This window comes from Xenopus laevis, chromosome 1L, assembly GCF_017654675.1.
Source record: "Xenopus laevis strain J_2021 chromosome 1L, Xenopus_laevis_v10.1, whole genome shotgun sequence".
NCBI classification, from domain to species: Eukaryota; Metazoa; Chordata; class Amphibia; order Anura; family Pipidae; genus Xenopus; species Xenopus laevis.
The window spans coordinates 29357663-29385283 of NC_054371.1; the positions used below are offsets into that span (position 1 = coordinate 29357663).

General features: G+C 43.3%; 1 protein-coding gene across 3 annotated transcripts; it reads right to left on the reverse strand.

Moving 5' to 3' along the window:
• Positions 1-27566, reverse strand: fbxl5.L (F-box and leucine-rich repeat protein 5 L homeolog). 3 transcript variants are annotated; one of them, XM_018244658.2, is made up of 11 exons: positions 27307-27566; positions 21840-22049; positions 20056-20151; positions 19397-19583; positions 18029-18211; positions 16182-16307; positions 15574-15725; positions 15407-15489; positions 14092-14775; positions 8913-9061; positions 1-266 (listed from the first exon to the last, which is right to left on the reverse strand). In XM_018244658.2, the coding sequence occupies exons 1-11, from the start codon at positions 27388-27390 to the stop codon at positions 190-192; spliced, it is 2031 nt and encodes a 676-aa protein (XP_018100147.1). In that variant the 5' UTR covers positions 27391-27566; the 3' UTR covers positions 1-189.
• Positions 27567-27621: the final 55 nt, after the last annotated feature.

Sequence of the window (27621 nt, forward strand, 5' to 3'; positions counted from 1 at the left end):
TTTAGAGATGATTTAGACAATGAGGTTTTTATTAAGCAAAAACTGTTCCTATGCTGGACTCTTATGGAGAATGATACTGAGTGGGGAAATTCCACAGGAACTCAGAGATCAGCACAAAGGAGTGAGAGGAGAGTAAAGTGCATATAAAGAAGAGGAACTGCAAAGATGAGACGTCAAAATAGCGGCGGATCATTCACCGGAGCGGCAGCACATTCGGAATCCGCACTGCAGGTTCTGACATCCGCTGGCTGTGGCACCATGAGGACCTGCACCAAAACAAAGAGAAACGTCAACCTGAGGATTTTACTGTACATCACATGCCAACGGCGGCAACTCAGTCTATCTTAAAGGGGAACTAGAGTGAAAATGAAAATGTAATATACGTTTCATCACACTGAAATAAGAAACTTTGTAAATATGATCAATTAAATATTCTGCATCATTCCTTAAATAATCAAGTTTATATTTTTTTTAGCAAGTGAGGGAATACAGGGTTATGGGAGATAGCTCTTAGTACAAGTTGATCCAGGGAATAGTTCAGGGACTCCATTTTGGAGCCAGGAAGGGATTGTTCCCCCTTTGAGGCAAATTGGAGAGGCTTCAGATGGGGTTTTTTTTTTACCTTCCTCTGGATCAACTGGCAGTTAGGCAGGTTAAAAAAAAATTAAAAGGTTGAACTTGATGGACGTGTGTCTTTTTTCCAACCTAACTTTCTATGTTACTATGTATATTCAGTATCCCTCTCTCAGCATCTGTTTCTCTTCATTCTCTCTTCATGCAGCAGTTGGGTGTCAGATATTCATTGACAGTTAGATCCAATATATCTTATAGGGGGGCTCCTTTCCTAGCAGATGTATTAGAGCTCACTCAAATAACTGATTCCAGTACAAACAAAATCTAACAAAAATTCTGCATGTAGAGAGACATGATGTCTGGTGATTTTAATAGAGTGAGCTCTAATACATCTTCTAGGCAAAAGGAGCCCCTCTATAAGATATATTGGATCTAACTGTCAGTGAATATCTGACACCCAACTGCTGTATGAAGAGAGAATGAAGAGAAACAGATGCTGAGAGAGGAATAGTGAAGATCAACTTGATTATGTTCAAACAATGCAGAACTTTTAATTTATTATATTTAGAAAACTTCTTTTCTCTGTCGTCTCAGGGGGACACAGGGAACAGCTGGGGTTAAGCTCCACCCTCCGGAGGCAGGACACTTGAATAATTGATTAAAGGGGCGTGACCTAGGGTCTGGCTTAACCCGGTGCTACGCCAACCTAATCAGTTTTTAAGTGTCCTGCTTGGAGGTAGGACATGCACTTCTACATATATCTACAGAAGAATTCATCAGACAAGGGGTCTCCCCAGAGCAGGGCTACCTGTTTCAACAGGGGACCTCCTTCGTTGGATTCATACCGGGGTCTCTTCCTAGCCCTTGGGCTATAACGACCATCCACTAATACCCACTCCTGCTAAGGATACAGGGTCTCTGGGCCGGTATGACTTCTGTGAGTAACCAGATAACCAGAATTATCTTAACACACTCACTTGCCTGCTCAACCTCCCCCCCCCCCCTCTGCCTTGCACTTATGCCTGCCGTGGTTCTTCTATGGGACTCACAACAGGCGCAGACTGGCAGGACTCCTAACTGTTTTGAGCCTGTTTGCTTACTTCTGGCATGGCCCTGCCTGCACGCTGCCCTAAGGACGGACTCGTAGCTCTCAGCAGCGACGCGAGTCTCCCTGCTTCTTCTCCCTGCGCGTGGACGCCATTTTCGCTGCGCGCCGTAGCTGGAACGCACACATGCGTTCCACGGCGCCATTTTGGATTCACTCGCGCCGAAAGCAGCGCATTCTCTCACACGCTGCGGGTTACAGCAGGGGCATAGACGGACAAGTCCTTCAGTCCTGGGATATACTCTCTACCACTAATAGAGCAGTATTCAGCCTTAACAATAACAGCTGTGGCACTTCTCGGCAGGTTCCCAGTACCTTTGCCAAACCTATTCAGCAGGTACCATAGACAGTGCAATGGCAGAAGGTAAGTCAGGGGGGCTATTCCCAAGGCCGGGGGGGAGAGCAGCAGCAGTGGCAGCACCAGCTACGGTCACTTATTTCATGTGCACCAAATGCAATGCTAAAACTTCAGGGGGTCAGGGCGAGCCTCTCTGCAAATCCTGTTCCAGGGGGCAGGGTTCTGTTTCCATTCCAGGAACCTCTCCTTCAGGGCCTCCATCTGATATTTCTAATATAGAAGACATCACCTTAGATGGGGGCGCAAGCACTTCCGCAGCTCCAACGGCTCCTCCTTGGGCTATTCAGCTTTCACAATCATTGGCCTCTCTTCAAAGTTTACCCGCCATTGCAGACAACTTGGGAAAGGCTCTAGCCAAGTTAGGCCAGAAATCCAGCGGCAAACGCAAAAGAGCAGACCCCTCTAAAGGGGAGTCTTCCTTTGTTCCTCATTCGGACTGCTCATCAGCAGGAGCAGATTCATCTCACTCCGAAGGCGAACTTCCTCTTTCTGACGTGTCTTCTGGAGAAGAGGATGAGGACGAAGCGTCCAGACACCGTGAACCTCAACATGACGTTGACAACATTATCAGGAGTGTTCTAGAAGTACTAAAAATTACTCCTTCACCTGATCAACAATCTCAAGAGGCCAGCTTATTCAAGAGGCAACAAAAAGCCTCTACGGTTTTTCCGGCTCACGATCAACTCATTGCCATAGTTAATGACGAATGGAATACTCCCGAACGAAAATTTCAGGCTTCCCGAAAATTCTCCAAATCCTATCCCTTTCCAAAGGACTGGGTGGACAAGTGGTCCATGCCACCTATGGTTGACGCTCCAGTTTCTAGGCTTTCAAGAACCACAGCTCTTCCAGTCACTGATGCGGCGGCATTCAAGGACCCTACCGATAGACGGCTGGAGGGTTTCTTGAGATCCCTATACTCATCTGCCGGATCTACACTACGCCCTGTCCTGGCTTCTACCTGGGTATCCAGGGCCATACAGACATGGGCTGAGTCTCTCGTCAAGGACATTCAAGAGGGAGTTCCCAGAACTGAACTTCTCTCCACAGCACAAGCGATTGCTGAAGTCTCTGCATATATGTGTGATGCTACTCTGGATGCTGCCCAGATTACGGCTCGCACTTCAGCTCTATCAGTAGCAGCCCGTAGAACCCTTTGGCTTAAGAGTTGGACGGCAGATATCAGTTCCAAGAAGTCCCTTACTTCACTGCCTTTCAAGGGTCAGAAACTCTTTGGAGAGGAATTAGAGAAGATCATCTCTCAGGCCACTGGAGGAAAAGGCTCTTTTCTCCCTCAGCCTAAATCCAAAACACCTTCCTCCTTCAAGCGAGGCAAAAATTTTCGTGGCCAAAGTGGTCGTTACACCAGGCGTAGCAATTCCCCACACCGTTCCAACTTCCGAACAAAGACCGGCGATAAGGGACGTTCAGCGTGGAAACCGAACAAGTTCCATAACAAGCCTCCAGCAGACAAGTCCACTTCAGCTTGACGGGTCACCCCCTCCGGGGTCACGGCAACCAATTGGGGGCAGGTTGCTTCAATTCCGGGAGGTGTGGACAGGACATTCTTCGGACAATTGGGTCAACGAGATTGTGTCGGAGGGGTATCATCTGGACTTCTCTTCCCCCCCCTCCAACAAATTTCTGATGTCCAGGCTCCCATCCGCCCCAAGCAAGGCTCAAGCCTTTCTGGACTGTATTTCCAAGATGGAACACAACGGAGTAATTGTCCCGGTACCTCCGCAGGAGAAATTCTCCGGGTTTTACTCCAATCTCTTCCTGGTTCCCAAAAGAGACGGTTCCTTCAGACCAGTACTCGATCTAAAGTACCTCAACAAACACATACGGTCTGTTCGATTCAAGATGGAAACGTTACGGTCTGTAATCCGAGGAATGGAACCGGAACAACTGATGATGTCTCTGGATATCAAGGACGCCTACCTCCACGTCCCTATCTGGCCACCTCATCATCGCTTCCTGAGGTTTGCCTTCAAGAATCGCCATTATCAGTTTGTGGCTCTGCCATTTGGCCTCTCCTCCGCCCCCAGGGTCTTCACCAAATTAATGGCGGTGACGGCAGCCTCTTTGCGCCTTCAAGGGATATCAGTGACCCCCTATCTGGACGACCTGCTCTTGAAGTCCAGGACAATGGAACAAGGAAAATCGGATCTCCAGAGGGCGATCCTACTACTGCAAGACTTCGGCTGGACCATAAACTGGGACAAATCCAATCTCATTCCCAGCTATCAGATGACATTTCTGGGGTTGGAGTTCAACACCCTTTCCCAGCGGGTTACTCTTCCACTGGACAAACAGAGAAAGTTGAGAGATCAAATTCGCCATCTAGCTTCTCTCCAGTTTCCCACAGTTCATCTGGCCATGAAAGTATTGGGATCGATGGTCTCGTCCATGGAGGCGGTACCATTCGCACAAATTCATCTGAGACCTCTCCAAGCCAACATACTGTCCCGCTGGAAGGGAGGTCAACTCTCTCAGAAGATCCCTCTTCTACAGTCGACAAGGGACTCCCTCCTGTGGTGGCTGCAACGGGACAATCTGTCAACGGGCCAGTCCTGGGCAATCCCGGATTGGACAGTGATAACTACCGACGCCAGTCTTCTAGGCTGGGGGGCGACATGGGACAACCTATCCGTGCAAGGCCTATGGTCCGCTCCCGAAATACTTCTCCCAATAAATATACTAGAACTTCGGGCAGTCCGACTGTCTCTCCAGCACTGGACGCAGCAATTGCAGACAAGATCAGTGAGAGTTCAGAGCGACAATTCCACCACGGTCGCCTACATAAACAGACAAGGAGGAACCCGCAGCAAGGCAGCTCTAGCGGAGGCCCAACAGATTCTAAGCTGGGCAGAACTAAACTCAGTAAGGCTGTCAGCCATCCACATTCCAGGGGTGAACAACACGAAAGCGGATTTCCTCAGCCGAAACCAACTAGACCCAGGAGAATGGGAGCTTCACCCAGAGGTGTTCTCCCTCCTAGTCAGTCAGTGGGGCCTTCCCCAGATAGACCTGATGGCCTCCAGAAACAACCGCAAAGTACAATCGTTCTTCGCTCGCGCCCGGGATCCGTTAGCAGCAGGAGTGGATGCCATGACTCAAAGTTGGCACTTCGACCTAGCTTACGTCTTCCCTCCTCTGCCCATGTTGCCCAGGGTCCTCAAAAAGATACGACGATCGAACATCAAGGTCATTGTCATAGCCCCATATTGGCCCAGAAGAACTTGGTTCTCCGATCTTCAAGAGATGTCGGTGTCTCCACCAGTGCGACTACCAGCCAGGGACGATCTCCTTCTCCAGGGGCCCATAGCACACCACAATCCGGGCCTCTTCGCTTTGACGGCATGGCTATTGAAGCGGACAATTGGCGGAGACGAGGCATATCTGACGAGGTCATTACCACAATGTTGAAATCTCGCAAACCTACCTCGTCCAAAGCCTACCATAGGGTATGGCGCAGCTACTGGAGTTGGTGCCAAGAAGCCGGGTTCCCTTTTCTGGATTACGACATACCAAGAATCTTGTCCTTTTTGCAACAGGGTTTTCAACTGGGTCTCAAGCTTAGCTCACTGAAGGTACAAGTGTCGGCACTATCAGCCCTCTTCCATTCTCGACTGGCCCTCGAAGATACCGTTCATACCTTCCTGCAAGGTGTTGCCCATGCGGCACCACCGTTCCGCCCTCCGATCCCAGGTTGGGATCTCAACCTTGTCCTTGCAGCCTTACTGGATCCTCCCTTCGAACCCATGGGTACTATCTCTGACAAGCTGCTTACCTGGAAGGTAGTGTTCCTGGTGGCGATTTCGTCGGCACGCCGAGTATCCGAACTCAGTGCTCTCTCCTGTGATCCAGCTTACCTGGTTTTCCACAAGGATAAGGCAGTTCTGCGCACTGTTCCTTCCTTCCTACCCAAGGTTGTGTCTTCGTTCCACATCAACCAGGAAATTATTGTACCTTCCCTTTGCCCGGATCCGGCTAACACTAAAGAAAGACGACTTCATAGTCTCGATGTCGTCAGAGCGCTCCGCTGGTATATAGAGAAATCGAAGGCCTTTCGACGTTCCCAACGTTTGTTTGTGATTCCCGAAGGATCCCGCAGAGGCATGGCAGCCTCTAAGACTTCCATTGCACGCTGGCTGAAGGAACTCATCCATCTAGCTTATGTCTCTAAAGGAAGATCTCCTCCCGAAGGAGTGCGTGCTCATTCCACCAGAGCTATGGGAGCTTCCTGGGCATGGCGCAACTCGGCTTCCCTGGATCAGATCTGCAGAGCGGCCACCTGGTCCTCTGTGCACACATTTACAAAGTTCTACAGACTTGACACCTTTTCTTCCTCTGAGGCCTCGTTTGGCCGTAAGGTGTTACATTCTGTGGTACAATAATGTGTACCGATCTCTTCCGCTCCCACCCTGCTGTTCTCGGGGCTGCTTTGTTAAGTCCCCAGCTGTTCCCTGTGTCCCCCTGAGACGACAGAGAAAACAGGATTTTTTGATACTCACCGTTAAATCCTTTTCTCTGTAGTCGATAGGGGGACACAGGGCTTCCCGCCCCGCGGCGAGATGTTGACCAAGTTGGTCCATAAGGGAATACTCCCTAAGTTACCGTTCTGCTCATTCAGTTTTGTTTTTTCTTATGCTAGCAGTCTCTTTGGTACAAACTGATTAGGTTGGCGTAGCACCGGGTTAAGCCAGACCCTAGGTCACGCCCCTTTAATCAATTATTCAAGTGTCCTGCCTCCGGAGGGTGGAGCTTAACCCCAGCTGTTCCCTGTGTCCCCCTATCGACTACAGAGAAAAGGATTTAACGGTGAGTATCAAAAAATCCTGTTATTTCAGTATGCTGAAGCGAATATTAAATTACATTGTTCATGATAGTTCCCCTTCACAGAGGTGACTAGAGGAAGTAAAGGTTAATTGGAGGGAGAGAGTAAAGGGATAATGGATGGGGTTGAGTGAATATAATGCAAATAAATCAGTTTAGGAACAGTGGGAGTGATACAGTGGTGAGAATAAGGGAAAGGCCCAGCAGACAGAGGTCAGATTGTTCTTAATCACATGGACAACAGATTGTCTAGAATTGACCTGTCTGTTACAGGCCTAAAAGTGGCCATACACTAAGGGGCAGATTTATCAAGGGATGAATTGAGAATTCTAAATTTTTTATGGTCAATACGGTCAAATTCGACTAGGGAGTTTTTCAAATTTGATTTGAGTTTTTAAAAAACATTGAATTTCGAGAGGTATCATATTCGGCCCTTTAAGAACTCTAATTCGACTATTCGCCACCTAAAACCTGCCGAATTGCTGTATAAGTCAATGGGAGAGGTCCAGGGATCAATTTGGAGTTGTTTGCAGCCGTCCTGACATTCTTTCGGAGAAAAAACTCAAATCAAGTTTTTTAAATTCAAATCCAATTCAGCTCAAGTTTTCAGGTAAATCGAATTCATCCTAGTTTGAAAAATGTGATTTCGATTGGTCGAATTTCAAATTTATGGGAGTTAAGGGGAGTTTTTATTGCAGTTTTATTAATTTGACCATATAATATAATTTAGCACATAGCACTTTGGTGATCTTCATATAGATAAGCACAGGCACTTTAGAGGTTTTTAGTCAATTATTGGCAGCAGTGTAAACTCTTTTAAGTGATTCTAGAATATAAAGACATACGGGGTTTTACTTTTCTTTTCTCTTTTTAAATTAATAAAATATATCAAATTGGTGATTGTACCCCGCTGTGTCCTTTCTTAAGGTGATAAGTTGCTGAGAAAATACAACCTTTTGATAGTTTTTAAAAACTCACATGAACTCACATGAATTCAAAATTTCGACCTTTGATGAACGTTCTCTACGATTTGCTCGTTTTGGCTAGGTCTTCCCTCTGACAGGTCCACTTTGGGTGGTCTAAAGGACCTGAATCCAAAGCTTAAATCGGTCCGTGTATGACCACTTTTAGTGTAGTGGCACACAAGGCTACTGTGGGAGATTAGGCGCCCAACGACAAATCGCCTCTTCTTCGGACGACTAATGTCCCCTAAATGCCTTCCCGCCGGCTACAATGTAAATCTCCCACAGTAGCCTCGTGTGCCACTACCTTTAGGCATCATTCTGCCAACAACCTATCCTGCAGCCTGCTCATTTCTCATTTAGGGAATAGTCAGACAGTCCTACAATTCTATGCTAATAATTTGTTCTTTTCACACCATAAAGTTTTGAGAGTCTAATTGTACTTCACAGTAGTCCTGCGCGGAACCACTTTCTAAGACCCGGACCCGACCCAAACCCGCATCCCGTATATTTACCCACTTTGATCCACTACCCGACCCAGACCCGCAACTGCCTTATCCGCAAACCCCCCGACCACCATCAAACAGGAAGTGATGTTGCTGCAAACCTGAAGTGATGTCATCAAAAGTGGGCGGGGACAGAAACAAGTTTTGTAAAACTTTAAAGGATTAAAATATAGACAATATTACATAAGATTAGAAATTTAAAAGAGACCCCACAACCTGACCTGCAGACCCGCGGCTATACCCACACCTAATTCCGCAGGTGTCCGTTTTTTTTGCAGGTAACCCGCAGGTACCCGACCCACTGCAGGACTCTACTTTACAGTGTGAAGAGACCAGATTCTTACTTTTTTTTTTGCATTAAACAGACTTGGCATAATGGCATACAAAGCACTTTTGTCTGCAAAGCTCACAATTCCCCTTTCTGCCTCCCACTGACTTGAATGTAAAATGCCTTTGGGGGGTCAGTGTGCCCTCAGATATTAGTGGGAATAAATCCCTCTCTTATGAGACATTACTGAGGCCATAGAAAAAGTGCAAGAAATCCATGTTCTCTGCAAGATGCACTTTACCGCTGATGTTATCACAGTAGTAGAAATGCTCGTCGTTAAGAGACGGGCAAGTGGCCACCAGATCTTGTAGCCCCGATCCAGTCACATTAAGACATCCAGACAGATTGAGATGTTCCAGTTTAGGTAACCCTCCTCCTATGGTCAGTGCCCTTTAAAGAAACAAGGGGAAATAAAAGCATCACATGTTTGTTTAGTACTTCAGGGTGAATTGATGCCCACGATAAAATCTGTACTAAGCAGGCGGCAAATATCCTGAAAATCGTAAGAACATTTCAGAAAAATGAAGCAATGCATGTGTTTTCCCACCGCTGATTTACTTTATTTTAAGAGACTTGTCACCCGCTGTAGTGTGAGCCTTAATCAGTCATACGGGTTATACATGTTCTTCTATTTTTTATTAGCAGTTTGGCATTTGTATCTCTAAAAAATAAATAATCATTTCAGGTAGGGGATCCGTTATATGGAAACCCGTTATCCAGAAAGCTCCAAATTACAGAAAGGTTGTCTCCCATAGACTACACTTTATCCAAATTTTTTAAAATGATTTCCTTTTTTCTCTGTAATAATAAAACAGTAGCTTGTACTTGATCCCAACTAAGATATAATTAATCCTTATTGGAAGCAAAACCAGCCTATTGGGTTTATTTAATGTTTATATGATTTTCTAGTAGACAAAGGGGTTGTTCACCTTTGAGTTAACTTTTAGTATGATGAAGAGAGGGATATTCTGAGACAATTTGCAATTGGTTTTCATTTTGTATTTGTGATTTTTCAGTTTTGTGGCTTTTTATTCATCAGCTCTCCAGTTTGACATTTCAGCAATCTGATTGCTAGGGTCTAAATTACCCTAGCAACCATGCATTGATTTGAATAGGAGGCTGGAATATGAATAGGAGAGGGGCTGAATAGAAAGTACATTTGTAGCCTTACAGAGCATTTGTTTTTTAGATGGGGTCAGTGACCCCCCATTTGAAAGCTGGAAAGAGTCAGAAGAAGAAGGCAAATAATTGAAAAACTATAAAATAATAATGAAGACCAATTGAAAAGTTGCTTAGAATTGGCTGCGTTATAACATACTGAAAGTGAACCACCCCTTCAGGGAGATTAGTCGCAGCGAAGAAAGGGAGATTTGTCACCGGGCGACTCCTCTCCACGAATCTGTCTGTGTGCCCTGACCCTTAAGGTATGAAGATCATAATGACGGAAAGATCTGTTATCCAGAACACCCCAGGTCCCAAGCATTCTGTATAACAGGTCCCATACACGTATAAGCAAAAATGACTTTATAGTATGGATTCACTATTGCACCAATTTCAAAAGCTTTTGTGTTCATATTAAGCATAAAGTGCAACGGCTTCATTCTCTGCAACATATTTCTGAAATGTATTAGGTCTCTCCGTCCCAATGGCTTCATCCCCATCTATGAATAGTTTATAAAGCAACATTTGTGTAACTTGTAAATAGAACTGAACAGTGTAAACCTTTACTAGAGTAACTTGTAGCCCAATGTTTCACCCTTCCCTGTGAACTACAAACACAATGCTCCCGCACCCTGCTCATACAAGAGAGTCAAATACAGGTGCTGCACCCTTGTATCAGTCTTGTAACAGAGCTATGCAAGTTAGTGATGTGTGGGTCAGGATTTCCCCGACCCACACCCGCCCTTCCCTTGGCCCGCGTCCGGCCGCATCCGACTTCCGCATTGCTTTTATAGACCCCTGCCATCCGCCCTGCTGATGTCATAAAAGGGGCGGAGTGAGCAGGCGCAGAATCTATAAAAGATGAAGTCGGAAACCGCCATTTGACGGTGGTGGGCGGGGAGAGCAGAAGAAGAGCTTAACCCACACCCGGTTGCGATATCGCCTGAACCCACCCGACCCGTGGGTATTGGGCCGGCCCGCACATCACTAATGCAAGTGCCTTTGTAATTCATAACACAACCTGTAGGAAGGGAAGACTCTGAAAGGCAACGAGACAGGAATAGGCAAGATAATGTGGAAAGAGTTGGAAATGCAGGAAAAGTGACAATAGATTAAATAAGGGGACATAAAAATAACAGGGGAAAAAATCAAATGCATAAAAACAAAAGAAAGAGAGAACAGTGTCAAGGAATATATAAAAAAAAAAAAGACAATAAAATGGGGACATGGAGGGAACATGAGATTAAAGTGGACAATAAGAGAGAAGACACACACAGTTACTACTAGCAGCAGCAACTACTTTTTATACCCTGCCATAGACAATACTGAGAAGAGCCTCTACTAAAACACACAGGGGCCCATTAATCAAAGGTCGAATTTCAAATTTGTGTGAATTTTTTTAAAATTCAAATATACTCACAATTCGACTGGAATGTTATTTAAAGGGATTTGTTATTGAAACAACTAATTGTTTTCAGATAGATCACCAGAAATAACGACTTTTTCCAATGACTTTATTTTCTATGTGTCACCGTTTTTCTAATATCGAAGTGTAAAGTGTCATTTTTCACCTTCTAAAGCAGCTTGGGGGGGGGGTCACCGACCCTGTAAACTGTTCTAAATTGATACATTTCTTATCTGTGTCCCTGCTGAGCAGAATCTCTGAGTTTCATTACAGGCAGTTGTTAGAATTGATACAATAGTTGCTAATACTCCAGAGATGCTGCTGAGAAATGAATCAACTAAATGTTGCAAAATTGTAACAGTTCAGAGTCTGAGCCTGAATTACTGAGCTGCCAGACTCAAACACCAGAGACACCAACATTCCCCTTTAAACTTAGATTTTGGAAAAACAGTATAAAATAAATAATGGAAAGTCATTGAAAAAAAGTCGTTATTTCTGGGGAACAATCTGAAAACAACTGAACTGAAAAAATGTGTTTGGAAGGTGAACAACAAAAATTAGAATGTCTTATATTCGATCGAATGGTTTCAACCCGTAAATTCGAATCATACTAATCGAGTTTTTCTCCCAAAAAATAAAACTAGAATGTCAGGAAGGCTATTAAAATCTCCAAATGGCTCAACGGACCTCTGCCATTGCCTTGTACATGAACTCAGCACGATTTAGGCGGCGAATATTTCAATTATTGAAGGACTGTTTCCATGGTCGAGGTGTAATAAATCTCACATTATAATTTACATTCGAAAATTTGAATTCTAATTTACTATTCGACCCTTGATAAATCTGCCCCATAGTGTCTTAGCAAAGCCAATTATCACTATTGTCTATTTTGTAGCCGTGACAAGTAGCTGCTACTAGAAGCTCTGTGTGTCTTCACCCTAAAGGATAAATCATAGTGTAAAAAGGAGAGAAATGTGTTTCAGACAGAAGAAAAGAAAAAAGAAAGAGAGAAGCAGAGAAGAGAAGCAGAATAGAGATGGCAAGGAATGAGGGGATTGGGAACAATGGGTAAGGCAGAAAAAGTGGTAAGAGGAAGGTTAAAGGGATACTGTCATGGGAAAAAATTTTTTTTTCAAAATGAATCAGTTAATAGTGCTGCTCCAGCAGAATTCTGCACTGAAATCCATTTCTCAAAAGAGCAAACAGATTTTTTTATATTCAATTTTTAAATCTGACACGGGGCTAGACATTTTGTCAATTTCCCAGCTGCCCCATGTCATGTGACTTGTGCCTGCACTTCAGGAGAGTAATGCTTTTTGGCAGGCTGCTGTTTCTCCTTCTCAATGTAACTGAAGGAGTCTCAGTGGGACATGGGTTTTTACGATTGAGTGTTGTTCTTAGATCTACCAGGCAGCTGTTATCTTGTGTTAGGGAGCTGTTATCTGGTTACCTTCCCATTGTTCTTTTGTTTGGCTGCTGGGGGGAAAAGGGAGGGGGTGATAATCACTCCAACTTGCAGTACAGCAGTAAAGAGTGATTGAAGTTTATCAGAGCACAAGTCACATGACATGGGGCAGCTGGGAAATTGACAAAATGTCTAGCCCCATGTCAGATTTCAAAATTGAATATAAAAAAATCTGTTTGCTCTTTTGAGAAATGGATTTCAGTGCAGAATTCTGCTGGAGCAGCACTATTAACTGATTCATTTTGAAAAAAAAAAATTTTCCCATGACAGTATCCCTTTAAGCAGAGATAATAAGGCTAATGCCACACAGAGTGGATTATCAGACAATCCACTGACATCAACCTGAGTGCAAACACACAGAGCAGATTTTGGCAATGCAACACTTGTGTTCCCATTTTCACACCAAAATCCAATCCACGTGTTTGCTCCCAGGTCTATACTGTGTCTCTGCTGCATATACAGGAGAAAGCAGATTCCAGCAGCTGAGAGACACAGTGTGGCACCAGCCTCAGGAAATAAAGAGAAACTGGGACACACAATGAGACAAAATCAGAAGTTAAAGAGAAGGGAGCAGACAGATTCAGGTTACAGAACTAGAGTTTCTTAAAGGAATGCTCAAGTATGTGAAGCTCCTGCTAGAAAGAGAAATAAAACTCCCATAGAAAACAAAGGAGGACCCATAAGGCAAAAACAGCAGCCACTTCTTATGTTTATGACAACAGTCCATGTACGATACCTTAAAGGAGAACTAAACCCTAAAAATGAATGTGGCTAAAAATGGTATATTTTATATACTGCACTTATTGCACAAGGCTAAAATTTCAGCTTGTCAATAGCAGCAATGATCCAGGACATCAAACTTGTCACAGGGGGTCACCATCTTGGAAAGTGTCTGTGACACTCACATGCTCAGTGGGCTCTGAGCAGCTGTTGAGAAGCTAAGCTTAAGGCTCGTCACTAATTATCCAGCAGAAAATGAGGTTGGTCTGTAATATAAGCTGATGCTACAGGGCTGATGATTAAATTCTGATGCTAATTGCACTGGTTTCTGTGCTGCCATGTAGTAATTATCTGTATTAATTACTAATCAGCCTTATATTGGGGCATCTTTGGAGACACAGATCTTTACCCCTAAAGGGCTGTGGTTGCCTTGGGCTGGTACAAAAGCACAAAACATAATGTACAACATTTCTATCTACTTCTTTAGTTAGGCTTTAGTTCTCCTTTAAATAACCCAATATTATATTTGGAATGTTTCGCCTAATTTATGCCGGCCACAGTAGTTCACATCATTTTACATATCTAAGTATTGCAATAAAACTGGCATAGGAACCTCGAAGAAAATGATATATCCGTGTGCTTCTTTCAAGTAATAATAAAAACCATTACCTTAGTCCATGGTCTGTGATCTGATGGCATCCTGAGAGGCTCAGAAACTGCAGAGCACGTGCCGCTTGCTGATCTGATTTTGCGCTCCCAGGGAAACAGTCTGTAATGTCTGAGTGCAGAGTCCTTGTTCCAATATTGCACAGAGCAGAGGCTTCTGGGAGTGTGTGTATAGTCCTTAGTGTATTTCCACACAACGTATGGCCGCAGTAGCTGACAGTAGCAGCTTTGCAATGTTCCTGCCAACCAACATTAGTCCACCTCCCAGGCCTGGCCCTGCTGCAACAGCCATTGCTGAAACAAGTCACACTGGGGGCCATTTCTAAAACACAAAGTCCATCAGTAGTTCTGAATTTCCAGTCTGCTGCATCTTCGATATCGCCCGGATTTCCGGAGTCTAGGATCCAGATGGGGGGAGATGTATAATCCTGTGACCTGTCAGAGTTTGCCCAGAATGCATCAGAATAGATTGTGCTTTCCCCTGTAATCTGTGCCAAACTGCTGCATCGCATCTGATTTCTAATGTCCTTAAGTGTCCTGTTGTTGCGGTAACACTTGAGCAGACGCTTCTTGTGAGCGGACGGTATTCCGAGTGCCACTGACAGTTTCTCTAGGGTTAAGTCTGTGATTTTGTCACAGCCTGACAAGTCAATATGGTGCAGAGTTTGACAAGCACCAAAATGCCACCTGGAAAAGGAGTGAAGGAAAGGATTTATTATTTTATATGTAGCACTTCTCTAGGGTTCTCCTATCTGTTGGTTCTCTGGCTTTAGCTGCCCTTAAAAGAGGAGAAAATGTTAAAACTAAATAAGCTTTATCAGACAGGTCTATATACATACACCAGTAAACCCTAATGCTGCTATGAGACCTCCATCAAAAAAACACCACATTTCTTTCCTTCTATTGTCTACTCATGGGCTTCTGTATCAGACTTCCTGTTTTCAGCTTAAACCTCCAGGGCTAGGGCTTGAGCATGCTCAGTTTGCGCCTCTCCCCCTCCCTCCTTCACATCTCTGCTGTAATCTGAGCCCAGAGCTATGAGTGAGCAGGGAGAGACTCGGGCAGGAAGTGATGTCACAGCAAACTAATATGGCAGCTGCTATACTAAACAAACAGAGTGTGTAGAGCGGTTTACTCAGGTATGATAAAGAATTCTAAAGAATAAAAATGGTGTTTTAGGTTGCACTGTTGAGGCTAATCTATTGGCAATAAACTGCATTGGTAGCTTTTCTTCTTCTTTAAAAGGATGATGGTTATTTTCAAAAGCCATATGAATATTATGGTTAACTACACGTGAATGTGCTTTCCTCTGTCTCACCCATTAAATGCAGAGTCGGATATGTCAGTCTGAGTAAGGTCCAGATGTTCCAAGTTTGGACAGTATTCCAGCATCTGACGAATCTATCAGGAGTGGGAGAGAGCAAAAATCTTATATACATGAAGGATTTTTTCCCCAAACAGCAGCGTAATATAAACCCTACTCACCACTTTGCTGCTGGTGGCAGAACTATAGGCAAGCACAAGTGTTTTCACTGAATGGCCGACATATGGAAGTATATAATGTACCAAACTGTTTAGCAATTCTTTTTCTCGCTGAGCCATACTTATGGAAGAATCCTCCTCCTCTCCAGTTTCCTCTGTTAAATTAAAATATTGAACATAGGTTTTTTTAAAGCAGCAATATATATATATATATATATATATATATATATATATAATATATATATATATATATATATATATATATATATATATATATATATATATATATATATATATACACACACACACACACAGTTATGAGATCCGTTATTCGGGAACCTGTTATCCAGAAGGCTCCAAATTACAGAAAGGCAATCTCCAATGTACTCCGTCATAGTGAAAGAAGCAAAATTTTTAAAAATGATTTCCTTTTTCTCTGTAATAATAAAACAGTACCTTGTACTTGATCCCAACTACAATATAATTAATCCTTATTGGAAGCAAAACCAGCCTATTGGGTTTATTTAATGTTTATATGATTTTCTAGTAGACTTAAGGTATGAAGATACAAATTATGGACTGAAATGCTGATTCTAGAAATATACTCTTACCGGATTCATCAATATCTGCATCTTCATCCCACTCCTGATAAGCACGACTTTCATCTTTTCTTCTCGATATCCAATCCTCATCTGGTTCATTGTCAAGATAAGCATGTGATCCACTATACCAATCCCCTATTAAAGGAACACAAGTTAAATACTATATAAACAATACAGTTATCAATAGACAGTGACAGAATAAAATGCCCATCGGCAGTACAATGGGAGGCAGACAGTAAAGGCAGCACATCATACACATTTACAATAAACAGAATGGAAGGAAAGATGAGTAACAATTCTAAACATTGTTAAAGTAACAAAAAAAAAAAAAAAGAATAAAGATGAGTAACTGCACAAATCCTGCATGTAGAGAGACATGATTTCTGGTAATTTTAATAGAGTGAGCTCTAATACATCTTCTAGGCAAAAGGAGCCTCCCTATAAGATATATTGGATCTAACTGTCAATGATTATCTGACACCCAACTGCTGCACAAAGACGGAATGAAGAGAAACAGATGCTGAGAGAGGAATAGTGAAGATCAACTTGATAATTTCAGAAACAGTACTGAATTTTTAATTGATTGTATTTACAAAGCTGCTTATTTCAGTATGATGAAGCCTATATTAAATTTTAATTTTCACAATAGTTCCCCTATAAACTCGGCCATGATGGAAACAAATCTGTGCACAGTGGAAAACCTCTACATGTTAGATTCTATCTATAAAGAGTAAGTTTCTGTTTTAATGAGAGTGAATTTAACTTACAGTTACAAGGACAATGTAACAATAGCAGCATCTTACAAAGAAACAGCTGGGAAGACAATTGTAACTCGCTATTGCTGATGGTGCTGAATAGCTGCAGAGGTGTTAAATCTGTTATCCAATCTCATTAAAAGGGCACTACACAATACATGTATCTCCAAAATTAAGCAATACCCATTGAAATGCTAAATTAGATAGAATAAGGATAAAAAAGGTAAAGATGATAAAAAGGAAACCTTCTGCTAATTAAAGGAGACATATATGATAAATAAGGCAATTATAAGTAATATATGATGTTGCTTTTACATGGGGCTAAAAATTAATTAGGGATGCACCGAATCCATTATTTTGGATTCGGCCGAATTTTGGTGGAATACCGAACCGAATCCGTATTTGCACATGCAAATTAGGGGTGGGATGGGGAAAAAACATTTTATATTTCCTTGTTTTGTGACAAAAAGTTAGGCGATTTCCCTCCCAGTCCCTAATTTGCATATGCAAATTAGAATTTGGATTTGGTTCAGCCGGGCAGAAAGATTCGGCCGAATCCTGCTAAAAAAAAGGCCAAATCCTGGAAGAGTCACGAACTGAATCCTGGATTCCTAAAATTAATATCTTTAAAAATAGTCCCTTTATTGGAGCTTCCTATAGATGTTCTCTGGTCCCTGTCTGTGTATCAAATAAGGGGTGGGCATGTCCTAATGGTCCCTGCCAGAAGTACAGTAGGAGGGGACAGCCAATCACAGCCCTGCAGTCACACAAGCACAGACAGGCTTCAGTTCCCAATCAGGTCCTGCTAGCTGCGGATTGGTTCCTGCCCTACAGTGCAGTGAGCTGCCCGCTCACCTGCACAGCCTGGGAATTCAGGGAGCAGGAAGGGAATGGAGGAATTATAAGGGTTTTTGCAGAAATATTCAATAAATCAGCCTGAAACACTACTTTTTTTAAGCACAATTCTACTATATCTAAATGAGTATAATGCACTGGTACGTCTCCTTTAACACAGCAAAAAGGATGGGCAAGGCTGTGCTATAAAAGTAACGTGGCATGAAGTGTTAAGCGGATTCAGCAATTAAAAACAAATTGTCTCACCTCTAGCCCAGAGAACAGGATACAGATGTCTCCAAAGTGATCCAGTTTTGGCCAGCTGGGCCCATTCAGTGTTCACTTGACTACAGCGACATAAATCCTGCGGGTTAAGGTAAGTAAAAATGTTCAGCATTACCTCCGGAGGAAGACTGGAAATGGATGAAGAACTCTTCTGAGTCTTTGAGTCTGCAAAAGTAACAAGCATTGGAGGTTAATGAGGCAGGGTTTCCAAGACTGCGGATTTCTTCAATTATGTTATTATACAATTATGCTTGCCCTACTGCAGGTATAGGACCTGTTATCCAGAATGCTCAGGACCGAAGGTTTTCCGGATAATGGATGTTTCTGTAATTTGGACCTTCATACCTTAAAGTGGACCTGTCACCCAGACACAAAAAGCTGTATAATAAAAGTCCTTTTCAAATTAAACATGAAATCCAATTTCTATTTTTTATTAAAGCATTCATAGCTGTTGTAAGCTCATTTAAAAATCTCAGCTGTCAATCAAATGTCTGCCCCTCCTCTATGCCTTAGGCATAGAGGCGGGGCAGACAGTTACTTTCACTTTCCATTCAGCACTTCCTAGATGTCACTGCTCTCCCCACATTCCCTCGTTCTCTTCACCATTTAATTGTGTAACCAGGGCATGGGGATGGATATCAGGTCCCCCATTCTGGTGCACAAACAACATTCTGAGATGATGCAAGGCTTGTCTTAATAACAGTGTCCACAAAATGGCTGCTGCCTGCTTGCTATAATTATGAGTTCCCAGACTGAAGGAAACAAGATTCAAATAATTTATACAGTGTAATTAAAGTTCATTTTGCTTGACTAATGTGATAAAATAGGATTTTGAATTGTTTTTTTTGGGTGACAGTCGCCTTTAAGCCTACTTCAATATCATATAAATATTAAATAAACCCAATAGGTTGGTATTGCTTCCAATAAGGATTAATTATATCTTAGTTGGGATCAAGTACAAGCTACTGTTTCATAATTACAAATAAAAAGGAAATTTGGATTATATGGATAAAAAGGAGCTTATGTGAGACAGCTTTTCCATAACTGGATAACAGGTTTCTGGATAACAGGTTTCTGGATAACAGGTTTCTGGATAACAGATCCCATACCTGTACTACCCTGAATTTTGGCTTAAAGCTCAACACAATGACATTACTGAGAAAAGCAACACACATACATTGATAAATTACATAGACTGAGGTCATTGCCAGACTGACCAGTTTAGGGGTCCCCTACAAGCTGCACATGCAGTGCTAATTTCTGCCTCACTTTGCATGTTGTGCATTTCTACAGGATGGATGAAAGAATATAGAATCCCAAAAACCGGACATGTTAATCGCTGTAACTTACTTCGCTCTGCTTTCTCATCTACTGAATACTTGAGCACTTTCTGCAGCTCTTCTGCCTTATTCCACAGACTGAGACCTCTAAGAAGCTCTGTGGTGTCTTTCTGGGAGCAGTGCTGTGCAATCACTTTCTTTTTAATATCCTTCATCTCATCGTAAGTGAAATATTCCATCAACATTGGCTGGAAAACCTAAGCAGAAAATCCAGTGAGGAGACAAACTTTTATCTGTATGAAACCCTCACTGTGAGGCAATGGAAGGTTTATTTAAAGGGTGGTTCACCTTTAAGTTATCTTTTAGTATGTTATAGAATGGCCAATTCTAAGCAACTTTTCAATTGGTCTTCATTTTTTTTTCATAGTTTTTAAATTCTTTTCCTTGCCAGCTTTTAAATGGGGGGTCACTGGCCCCATCTAAAGAACAAATGCTCTGTCAGGCTACAAATATATTGTTATTGCTACTTTTAATTACTCATCTTTCTATTCAGGCCTCTCCTATTCATATTCCAGTCTATATTGCTGAATAAAAAGCAAAATAACACAAAAACCACAAATGATAAAAAATGAAAACCAATTGCTAATGGTCCCAGAATTTCACTCTCTGCATCATACTAAAATTTAACTTCAAAAACTTTAAAACTTCAGCCATATGACTTTTACTCACCTCTTCTTCTTCTTTCATGTGAGGTAGGAAATCACTGGTGAAAGCTTCCAGCCTCTCCTTTAGCTGCTGAACATAATTAAGCTGTTTATATTCATTCTGTGGATAAGAAAACACATTATTTAGCTTTCACACAGGAATCAAAATATGCCTATTGCCCCTGTAAGTCAATTAATACATTGTCCTAGTATCTGAAGGGCTGTTGCACAAATAAACTCAGTGCCTTGCAGAAGTATTCATGAACCATGACCAACTCACTCATTACACTAAATAACAAAGGCTACGCTGAAATTGTGTGTGTGATATTCAGAAATAAGTGTATAATGGTGCGTGGTTGACTGCACTGGTTTCTATGCAGCCATTAAATGCATATATGAACAAATGACTATGCACTTTGTCGCATGTGAATATAAGGGCTATGGGTTTATTTTAAAAATTTTTAGTTTTTTTAAACTATAAAATAGAGATACTCCGAATCCACTATTTTGAATTCGGCCGAACCCAGAATCCTTCACAAAAGATTCGGCTGAGTACCGAACCAAATCCTAATTTGCATATGCAAATTATGATTTGGTTCGGCCGGGCAGAAGGATTCACCCGAATCTGAATCCTCCTGAAAGTCAGAATCCTCGCCGAATCCCAAAATTAATCCTGGATTTGATGCATCCCTACAATAATATCCACATTTTTAATGGAAAAAAAACTAGAATTTTTCGGGATTTATTATACCCCGAGGATGGAAATCGTCTGAATCCAAAAATCCGGCATCTCAGATCTGCCGAAGTTGTATATAAGTCACAAGGAGAGTCCTAAAGATATCCTGATCTGCACTGGGTTTTGTGCAATAATGTGAAGATTTCATGGTTTTCCGACAAAAATCCGAAAAAAGTATTCAGGAGAAAAATCCGAAAAATTTGTACGATTCCGAATCTTTCACAAATTTTTAAAGTTTTTTCCCGCACAGGAAATTTTCGGGAAAATGTACTGATGAAAAAGGGGAAATAACCCAGCGGATTTGGTTGGAGTAGATTTTAGAAATAAATTAGATATTTTTGGATTTTGATAAATAACCCCTTACATGTTTGTGTGGGGGGAGGTCAAAGGGCCAGGACCCTGATCAGTATGCCCAGTTTTAAAGATGACCTGTCCCCCAAAAATAATTCCAAATCCTATTTTGCAATGTTAGTCAAGCAAAATGAACTTCAATTTCACTGTAAAAAATTATTTGAATGTAGTTTCCTTTTCTATGTCTAAGGCATAGAGGAGGGGCAGGCAATATTTGATTGACAGCTGAGAGTTTACAACAGCTATGAATGCTTTAATAAAAAAAAAAAAGATTTTTATGTCTTGGTGACAGGTCGACTTTAAAAGGACAGGTATCATATTTAATCAGTAATGAAAATGTAACTTAGATGTGCACTGCTTAAAAAGAGATGATCTGGCAACTATTTCTCATCATTTTAGCAGAAAAATTATAAATAAATAAATAAATAATCATTTACTAAAAATTCCAACCACACAATTAATTGCCAAAATGAAAAACTTTAGGCCAAAATACAATTCATGCAGATGCAGTGTTCCTGTTGGGAACAAATAATGAAATCCTTTTACAAACTTAATGAAAAACAAAATGAATAATTTAAAGCAGAGTCCTGAACACAGGGGTGGGATAATTTTAACATAATTGTAGGGGAGCCGAGCACCTAGGCCTCTAGTTATACCACTGGACTAAGACTTTAATTCTATGGGAACCTGCATTAGAACCCATTAAGAAATGTCACCTTTACATTTTTCATTCCCTTCTCAAACAGCACCAGCATTTCAGACAACTTGTTGTCAGAGTGAACGTTGTACACGGTGTGGCTGCGCTGCTGAAGAAGGCCGATGATGTACTCGTTTTCAATCTGCTCGTGCATTTTAAATTCCTTAAAGGTTTCATAGAGCGACTGCAGTAGAGCCAATAAGTCGTTGTTGTTGGAGAAATTGGTATTGGAGAGCTGTGGCAAGAGAAAAATGACAGTCAGCAGAAATAGGGTTATGCCAGTGTAAAACAAGCAGGATTTATTAATGTTTTATGGAATGGAAACATCCCCATAGAGCAGCTGACTCGAGACTAATAATACTGTGACAAGTACCACAATACTGTAAGGCCCGAAGGCGCAGTTGAAGTAAGGACCAAAGAGGAGGCAACAATCCAAGATCGCGGTACAGAAAAGGGTTTATCAAAGAATGGTCGTAAAACAGGCAGAATGGTCAAGACAGGCAGTACAGATTCAAAGTCGATAACAGGCAAGGTTCAAACACGGATAAGCAAGACAGAATATATCGCACCCAGGAACTATATGAAATAGACCTATAATTGGGCAAGGTCAGGATGGAAATGAGGGTCTTTATAGTCCAGTCTATTGGCGCCAAAATTGACGCGCTGGCGTCAGACGCAGACGCCAGCGTCCCCACGCTGACGCCTTGACGCCGGCGCCCGATTCTGACGCCGGCGTCCGTTCCGTCGCCGGCGACCAATCACAGGGCAAGAAGGAGATGATGCAGGATGATTGCGACCACCCGGAGCCATGTGCAGGGAAGAGGAATCGCCATTTTGGACGCCATCTTGGAGCAGGTCAGTAGACTCCATTACAGTACCCCCTTCCTTAGGGGGGGCCTCAGGACCACCGGGACCAGGACGGGAAGGAAACTGCCTATGAAACCTGCGAACAAGGATGGGGGCATGGACATCAGACTTCTTCACCCAAGAGCATTCCTCGGGACCGAAACCCTTCCATTCGACAAGGTACTGGAGAGCGCCCCTGGAAAAACGAGAGTCCAGAATCCTGCTGACTTCAAATTCTAAATGGTCATCGATAACAACAGGAGCTGTGGAAGAAGAAGAGGGGGAAGACACTGCAGGTTTAAGGAGAGACACATGAAAGGCATTAGGGATCCGCATCTCGGGAGGAAGAAGAAGACGAACTGCCACAGGGTTGATGACCTCGATGATGGGAAAGGGACCGATGAATTTGGGGCCAAGTTTAGGAGTGGGAATCTTGAGGCGAATATTCCGTGTAGACAACCAGACCTTGTCACCAGGAGCATAGGGTGGGGCGGCAATTCTTTTCCTGTCGGCAAACTTCTTTTGAGAAGATGAACTCTTTTCCAGATTAGCAGTGGTGGCCTGCCAGATGGCCAGCATATGAGCGGCTTGATCATTAGCAGCAGGAACATTTGTGAGTAAGAGATCCTGAGGGAATGCCAAAGGATTCCGGCCATACACACAGAAGAAAGGAGATTTCTGGGAAGAAGAATGTAAAGAATTGTTATGGGCAAACTCCGCCCAGGGAAGAAGGAAACGTAGAGTAGAGGAATGGGGAGAATGACAAATCCCACCCAGGTAAGTCTCCCCGAGCTTACCTAGGCTTTGGCGTTTCCCGGCTTCACTGGACACTCCTGGGCAAAGTGGGCTTTACCCCCACAGTAAAGGCACAGGCCGGCAGCCCTTCTCCGGAGTTTCTCCTGTTCGGACAGGCGGGCCCGCCCAATCTGCATGGGTTCTTCAGCCGGCAAGGAGGAAGAAGCAGAATCCATAGGAGCAGGAGGAAGCACAGGGGGAACTGGATTGAGAAGCAGGGGTCTCTGGAAGCGGGGGGCCAAAGAAGGTTGGAACCGGGGGTACCTCTTTGTACGCTCTCGGTCGAGTTCAAGCTGGAACTCCCTCTGCCGGGTATCCACCTTCACCGCCAATGCCACCAGATCCTCCCACCGAGAAGGAATTTCCCGGGAAACGAGGTCATTCTTAATGCGTATAGCCAAGCCGTTGTAAAAGGCCGCGTGGTAACCATCGTTATTCCAGGAGGTCTCTGCCACCAGGGTACGAAATTCAATGGCATACTCGGGAACTGAGCGAGTGCCTTGTTGAAGCTGGAACAGTCGAGCCGAGGCTGCAGTAGTACGACCAGGAGCGTCAAACACCGTCCGGAGTTCTTGGAGAAAGGCCCCGGCGTTGTCGATCAGCGGGTCTCTCTTCTCCCAAAGGGGAGACGCCCATTCCAAAGCCTTCCCCTGCAGACGGGAGATGACAAAACCAACCTTGGCTTGCTCGGAGACGAACTGGCCTGGCTGCAGAGTGAATTGAATTTCACATTGGTTAATAAAACCACGACAAGCTTCTGGGTCTCCGCTGAAAAGAGGTGGAGCGGGAACACGAGGTTCAGACACCTGGAGAGGAGCAGGAATGGCAGGAACAGGCACAGCCGCAGGAGCCGCTGGAGACATGGCAGTCAATTTCTCCAGGATAACATCAATTGCCTGGCCAATTTGAGACTGCTGGGCTTCATAGGATTTCATGCGAGAAGCCAATCCACGAATGGCCCCTCCGACATCGAGGGGTACTTGGGCCTCCTCCGAGGGGTCCATGGCCCAATTATACTGTAAGGCCCGAAGGCGCAGTTGAAGTAAGGACCAAAGAGGAGGCAACAATCCAAAGATCGCGGTACAGAAAAGGGTTTATCAAAGAATGGTCGTAAAACAGGCAGAATGGTCAAGACAGGCAGTACAGATTCAAAGTCGATAACAGGCAAGGTTCAAACACGGATAAGCAAGACAGAATATATCGCACCCAGGAACTATATGAAATAGACCTATAATTGGGCAAGGTCAGGATGGAAATGAGGGTCTTTATAGTCCAGTCTATTGGCGCCAAAATTGACGCGCTGGCGTCAGACGCAGACGCCAGCGTCCCCACGCTGACGCCTTGACGCCGGCGCCCGATTCTGACGCCGGCGTCCGTTCCGTCGCCGGCGACCAATCACAGGGCAAGAAGGAGATGATGCAGGATGATTGCGACCACCCGGAGCCATGTGCAGGGAAGAGGAATCGCCATTTTGGACGCCATCTTGGAGCAGGTCAGTAGACTCCATTACAAATACAACTCGGCAGAAAGCTAAAGTTCTGCTATCAGGCCTACAAAGATGCAGAAGACTGTGAGGCGTAATAGGCTCAGAACACATCTTTATTAGTATTTCAATAAACTATTTTCCAAATATTCACTTGCCTATGCTTCATAATTCCATACGATTCCAGCTAATCTATCCATTCTTAGCTTTGTTCTGCCAAATACAGAGCATGATGGTTGGTACCAACAGACTTCCACTGCACACACTGTACATAAGTCACAAAGTAGGCACCACACAGTCCTGTCTAATCCAACATGCTGTTTTAGCTCTGAAAGTACATATATTGCTCACACATATCCCATGTCTGTAGGCAATTCAGCTCCACTAGGCATGAAAAACCCAGGGGCCAATGGCCACAACGATGGGTCACATTCTCATCTACTGATGCACCCAGCACCCAACAGCACAGGGCCCCAGCACCCAACAGCACAGGGCCCCAGCACCCAACAGCACAGGGCCCCAGCACCCAACAGCACAGGGCCCCAGCACCAGTCAGTGTGTCCACTACTTTACAGGTCAGACAGTGCTGCAGTCTCAGATATAGCTTTTATTTTGTCATTTCACCAATATCAAAACACTTTCAGCCTAACACCAGCAATGGATTTAGAAATCACTTCTGTATTGTGTATCAAAAATAACATTACAGGTATGGGATCGGTTATCTGGAAAGCTTCGAATTAGAAAAAAAACTCCTATAGACTATTATATAGTGAATAAAGTACCCCCTCTGGTAAAATATAAGGATATTATAAATTACCGAGGAGTTTCATGACCATATAAAAACACGAGGCCGAAGGCCCCATCTGACATGGGACTAGACATATTGTCAATTTCCCAGCTGCCCCAAATAATGTGACTTGTGCTCTGATTAGGGATGCACCAGAATCCTTCTGCCTGGCCGAACCGAATCCTAATTTGCATATGCAAATTAGGGGCGGGAAGGAAATTGTGTGACTTTTTGTCAGAAAACAAGGAAGTAGAAAATGTGTTTGCCTTCCCACCCCTAATTTGCATATGCGGATTTGGTTCGGTATTCGGCCGAATCTTTCGCGAGGGATTCGGGGGTTCGGCTGAATCCAAAAAAGTGGATTCGGTGCATCCCTAGCTCTGATAAACTTCAATCACTCTTTACTGCTGTACTGCAAGTTGGAGTGATATCACCCCCCCTCCCATTTCCACCCCAGCAGCCAAACAAAAGAACAATGGGAAGGTAACCAGATAGCAGATCCTAAAACAAGGTAACAGCTGCCTGGTAGATCTAAGAACAACACTCAATAATAAAAACCCATGTCCCACTGAGACACATTCAGTTACAATGAGAAGGAAAAACAGCAGCCTGCCAGAAAGCATTTCTCTCCTAAAGTGCAGGCACAAGTCACATGACCAGGGGCAGCTGGGAAATTGACAAAATGTCTAGCCCCATGTCAGATTTCAAAATTGAATATAAAAAAATCTGTTTGTTCTTTTGAGAAATATCAGTGCAGAATTCTGCTGGAGTAGCACTATTAACTGATGCGTTTGGAAAAAACATGTTTTCCGATGACAGGATCGCTTTAAGCTGACCATAAATGTAAAGATTTTTAAAAGATTTTTTTGTTATCGTGAGACCAAGATTATCTTGAAACAATCGTTTAAATGTACGATTTGTCCATCAACTTAAAAGACCATTTCAAGCGATGTTGTCTAGTTGAAGCCATTAAAACTGAGGGCTTGGCCCTGCAAACATAGATTTCACTGTGACCGATGAAAATTTTTTAACCTGGGTGAACAATTTGCTGACAAATGTCATCAGTTATAAACGGTGAGTTCTGATGTCATCAGTTATAAACGGTGAGTTCTGATGTCATTTCTGTCACATGACTCACTGAAACTTGTGTATTATAATAAATAAAGTACCCCCAGTTGTAAAATATGAGGATATTAGAAGTTACTTTGGAGTTCCATGACCTGTATAAAAACACGAGGCAGAAGGTCATGAAACTCCTCGGTAACTTATAATATCCTTATATTTTACAAAAGGGGGTACTTTATTCACTATATAAACAGGTGAATAACAGAGAGCAGCTATGGCTGACACCTTATTCCATGTTATTATATAAGAGGAAGAGGAGTAAAGTTGTGTAACAAAGCCAAGACTGGATCAATGTCACTCTAATAACATAACGTAAGTTGACAGCTCTGACTTTATTATTATTATTAACATGTATTTATATAGCGCCAACATATTGCGTACCACTGACTTGCAATCAAAGAGGATGCTGGGAGATGTAGTCTCAGCTTTCCCATAATTCCAGCCTAGAGAATTTACCTTCTCGCAATACCTGCCCACCAGCTGCTTCATCCTCCAGTGAGGCCCAGTGAACAAATCCACCTCGTCCGGAAATGGAGCCATGTCCGCCTCTCCATGCAAGTGCTCCCAATTACACAGACTGACCGACGAACTCACGCAGAATAACCCGACGACAAACCTTCCCCTCCTCCTCCTCACAACTGCGCAACTACGGCCTACACTTCCCTACCGCGCGTGCGCAATCCAACCTGTCACGTAAACAAAGAGAAGCGAAGCAACTGCGCAGCCGCAAACTTTTACCTAGCTAGCCGGTTACCTAATATACTTTGAGCA

Bases quoted from the DNA above. Each gene is read 5' to 3' on its own strand.
- fbxl5.L (XM_018244658.2), bottom strand. From the start codon at position 27,390: ATGGCTCCATTTCCGGACGAGGTGGATTTGTTCACTGGGCCTCACTGG. The intron at 20,152-21,839 runs GTAAAGGTGACA...TCTTATCCACAG, and splicing joins TTGAGAAGGGAATGAAAAAT to AATGAATATAAACAGCTTAA. The intron at 15,490-15,573 runs GTGAGTAGGGTT...CACTCCTGATAG, and splicing joins CTGCCACCAGCAGCAAAGTG to ATTCGTCAGATGCTGGAATA.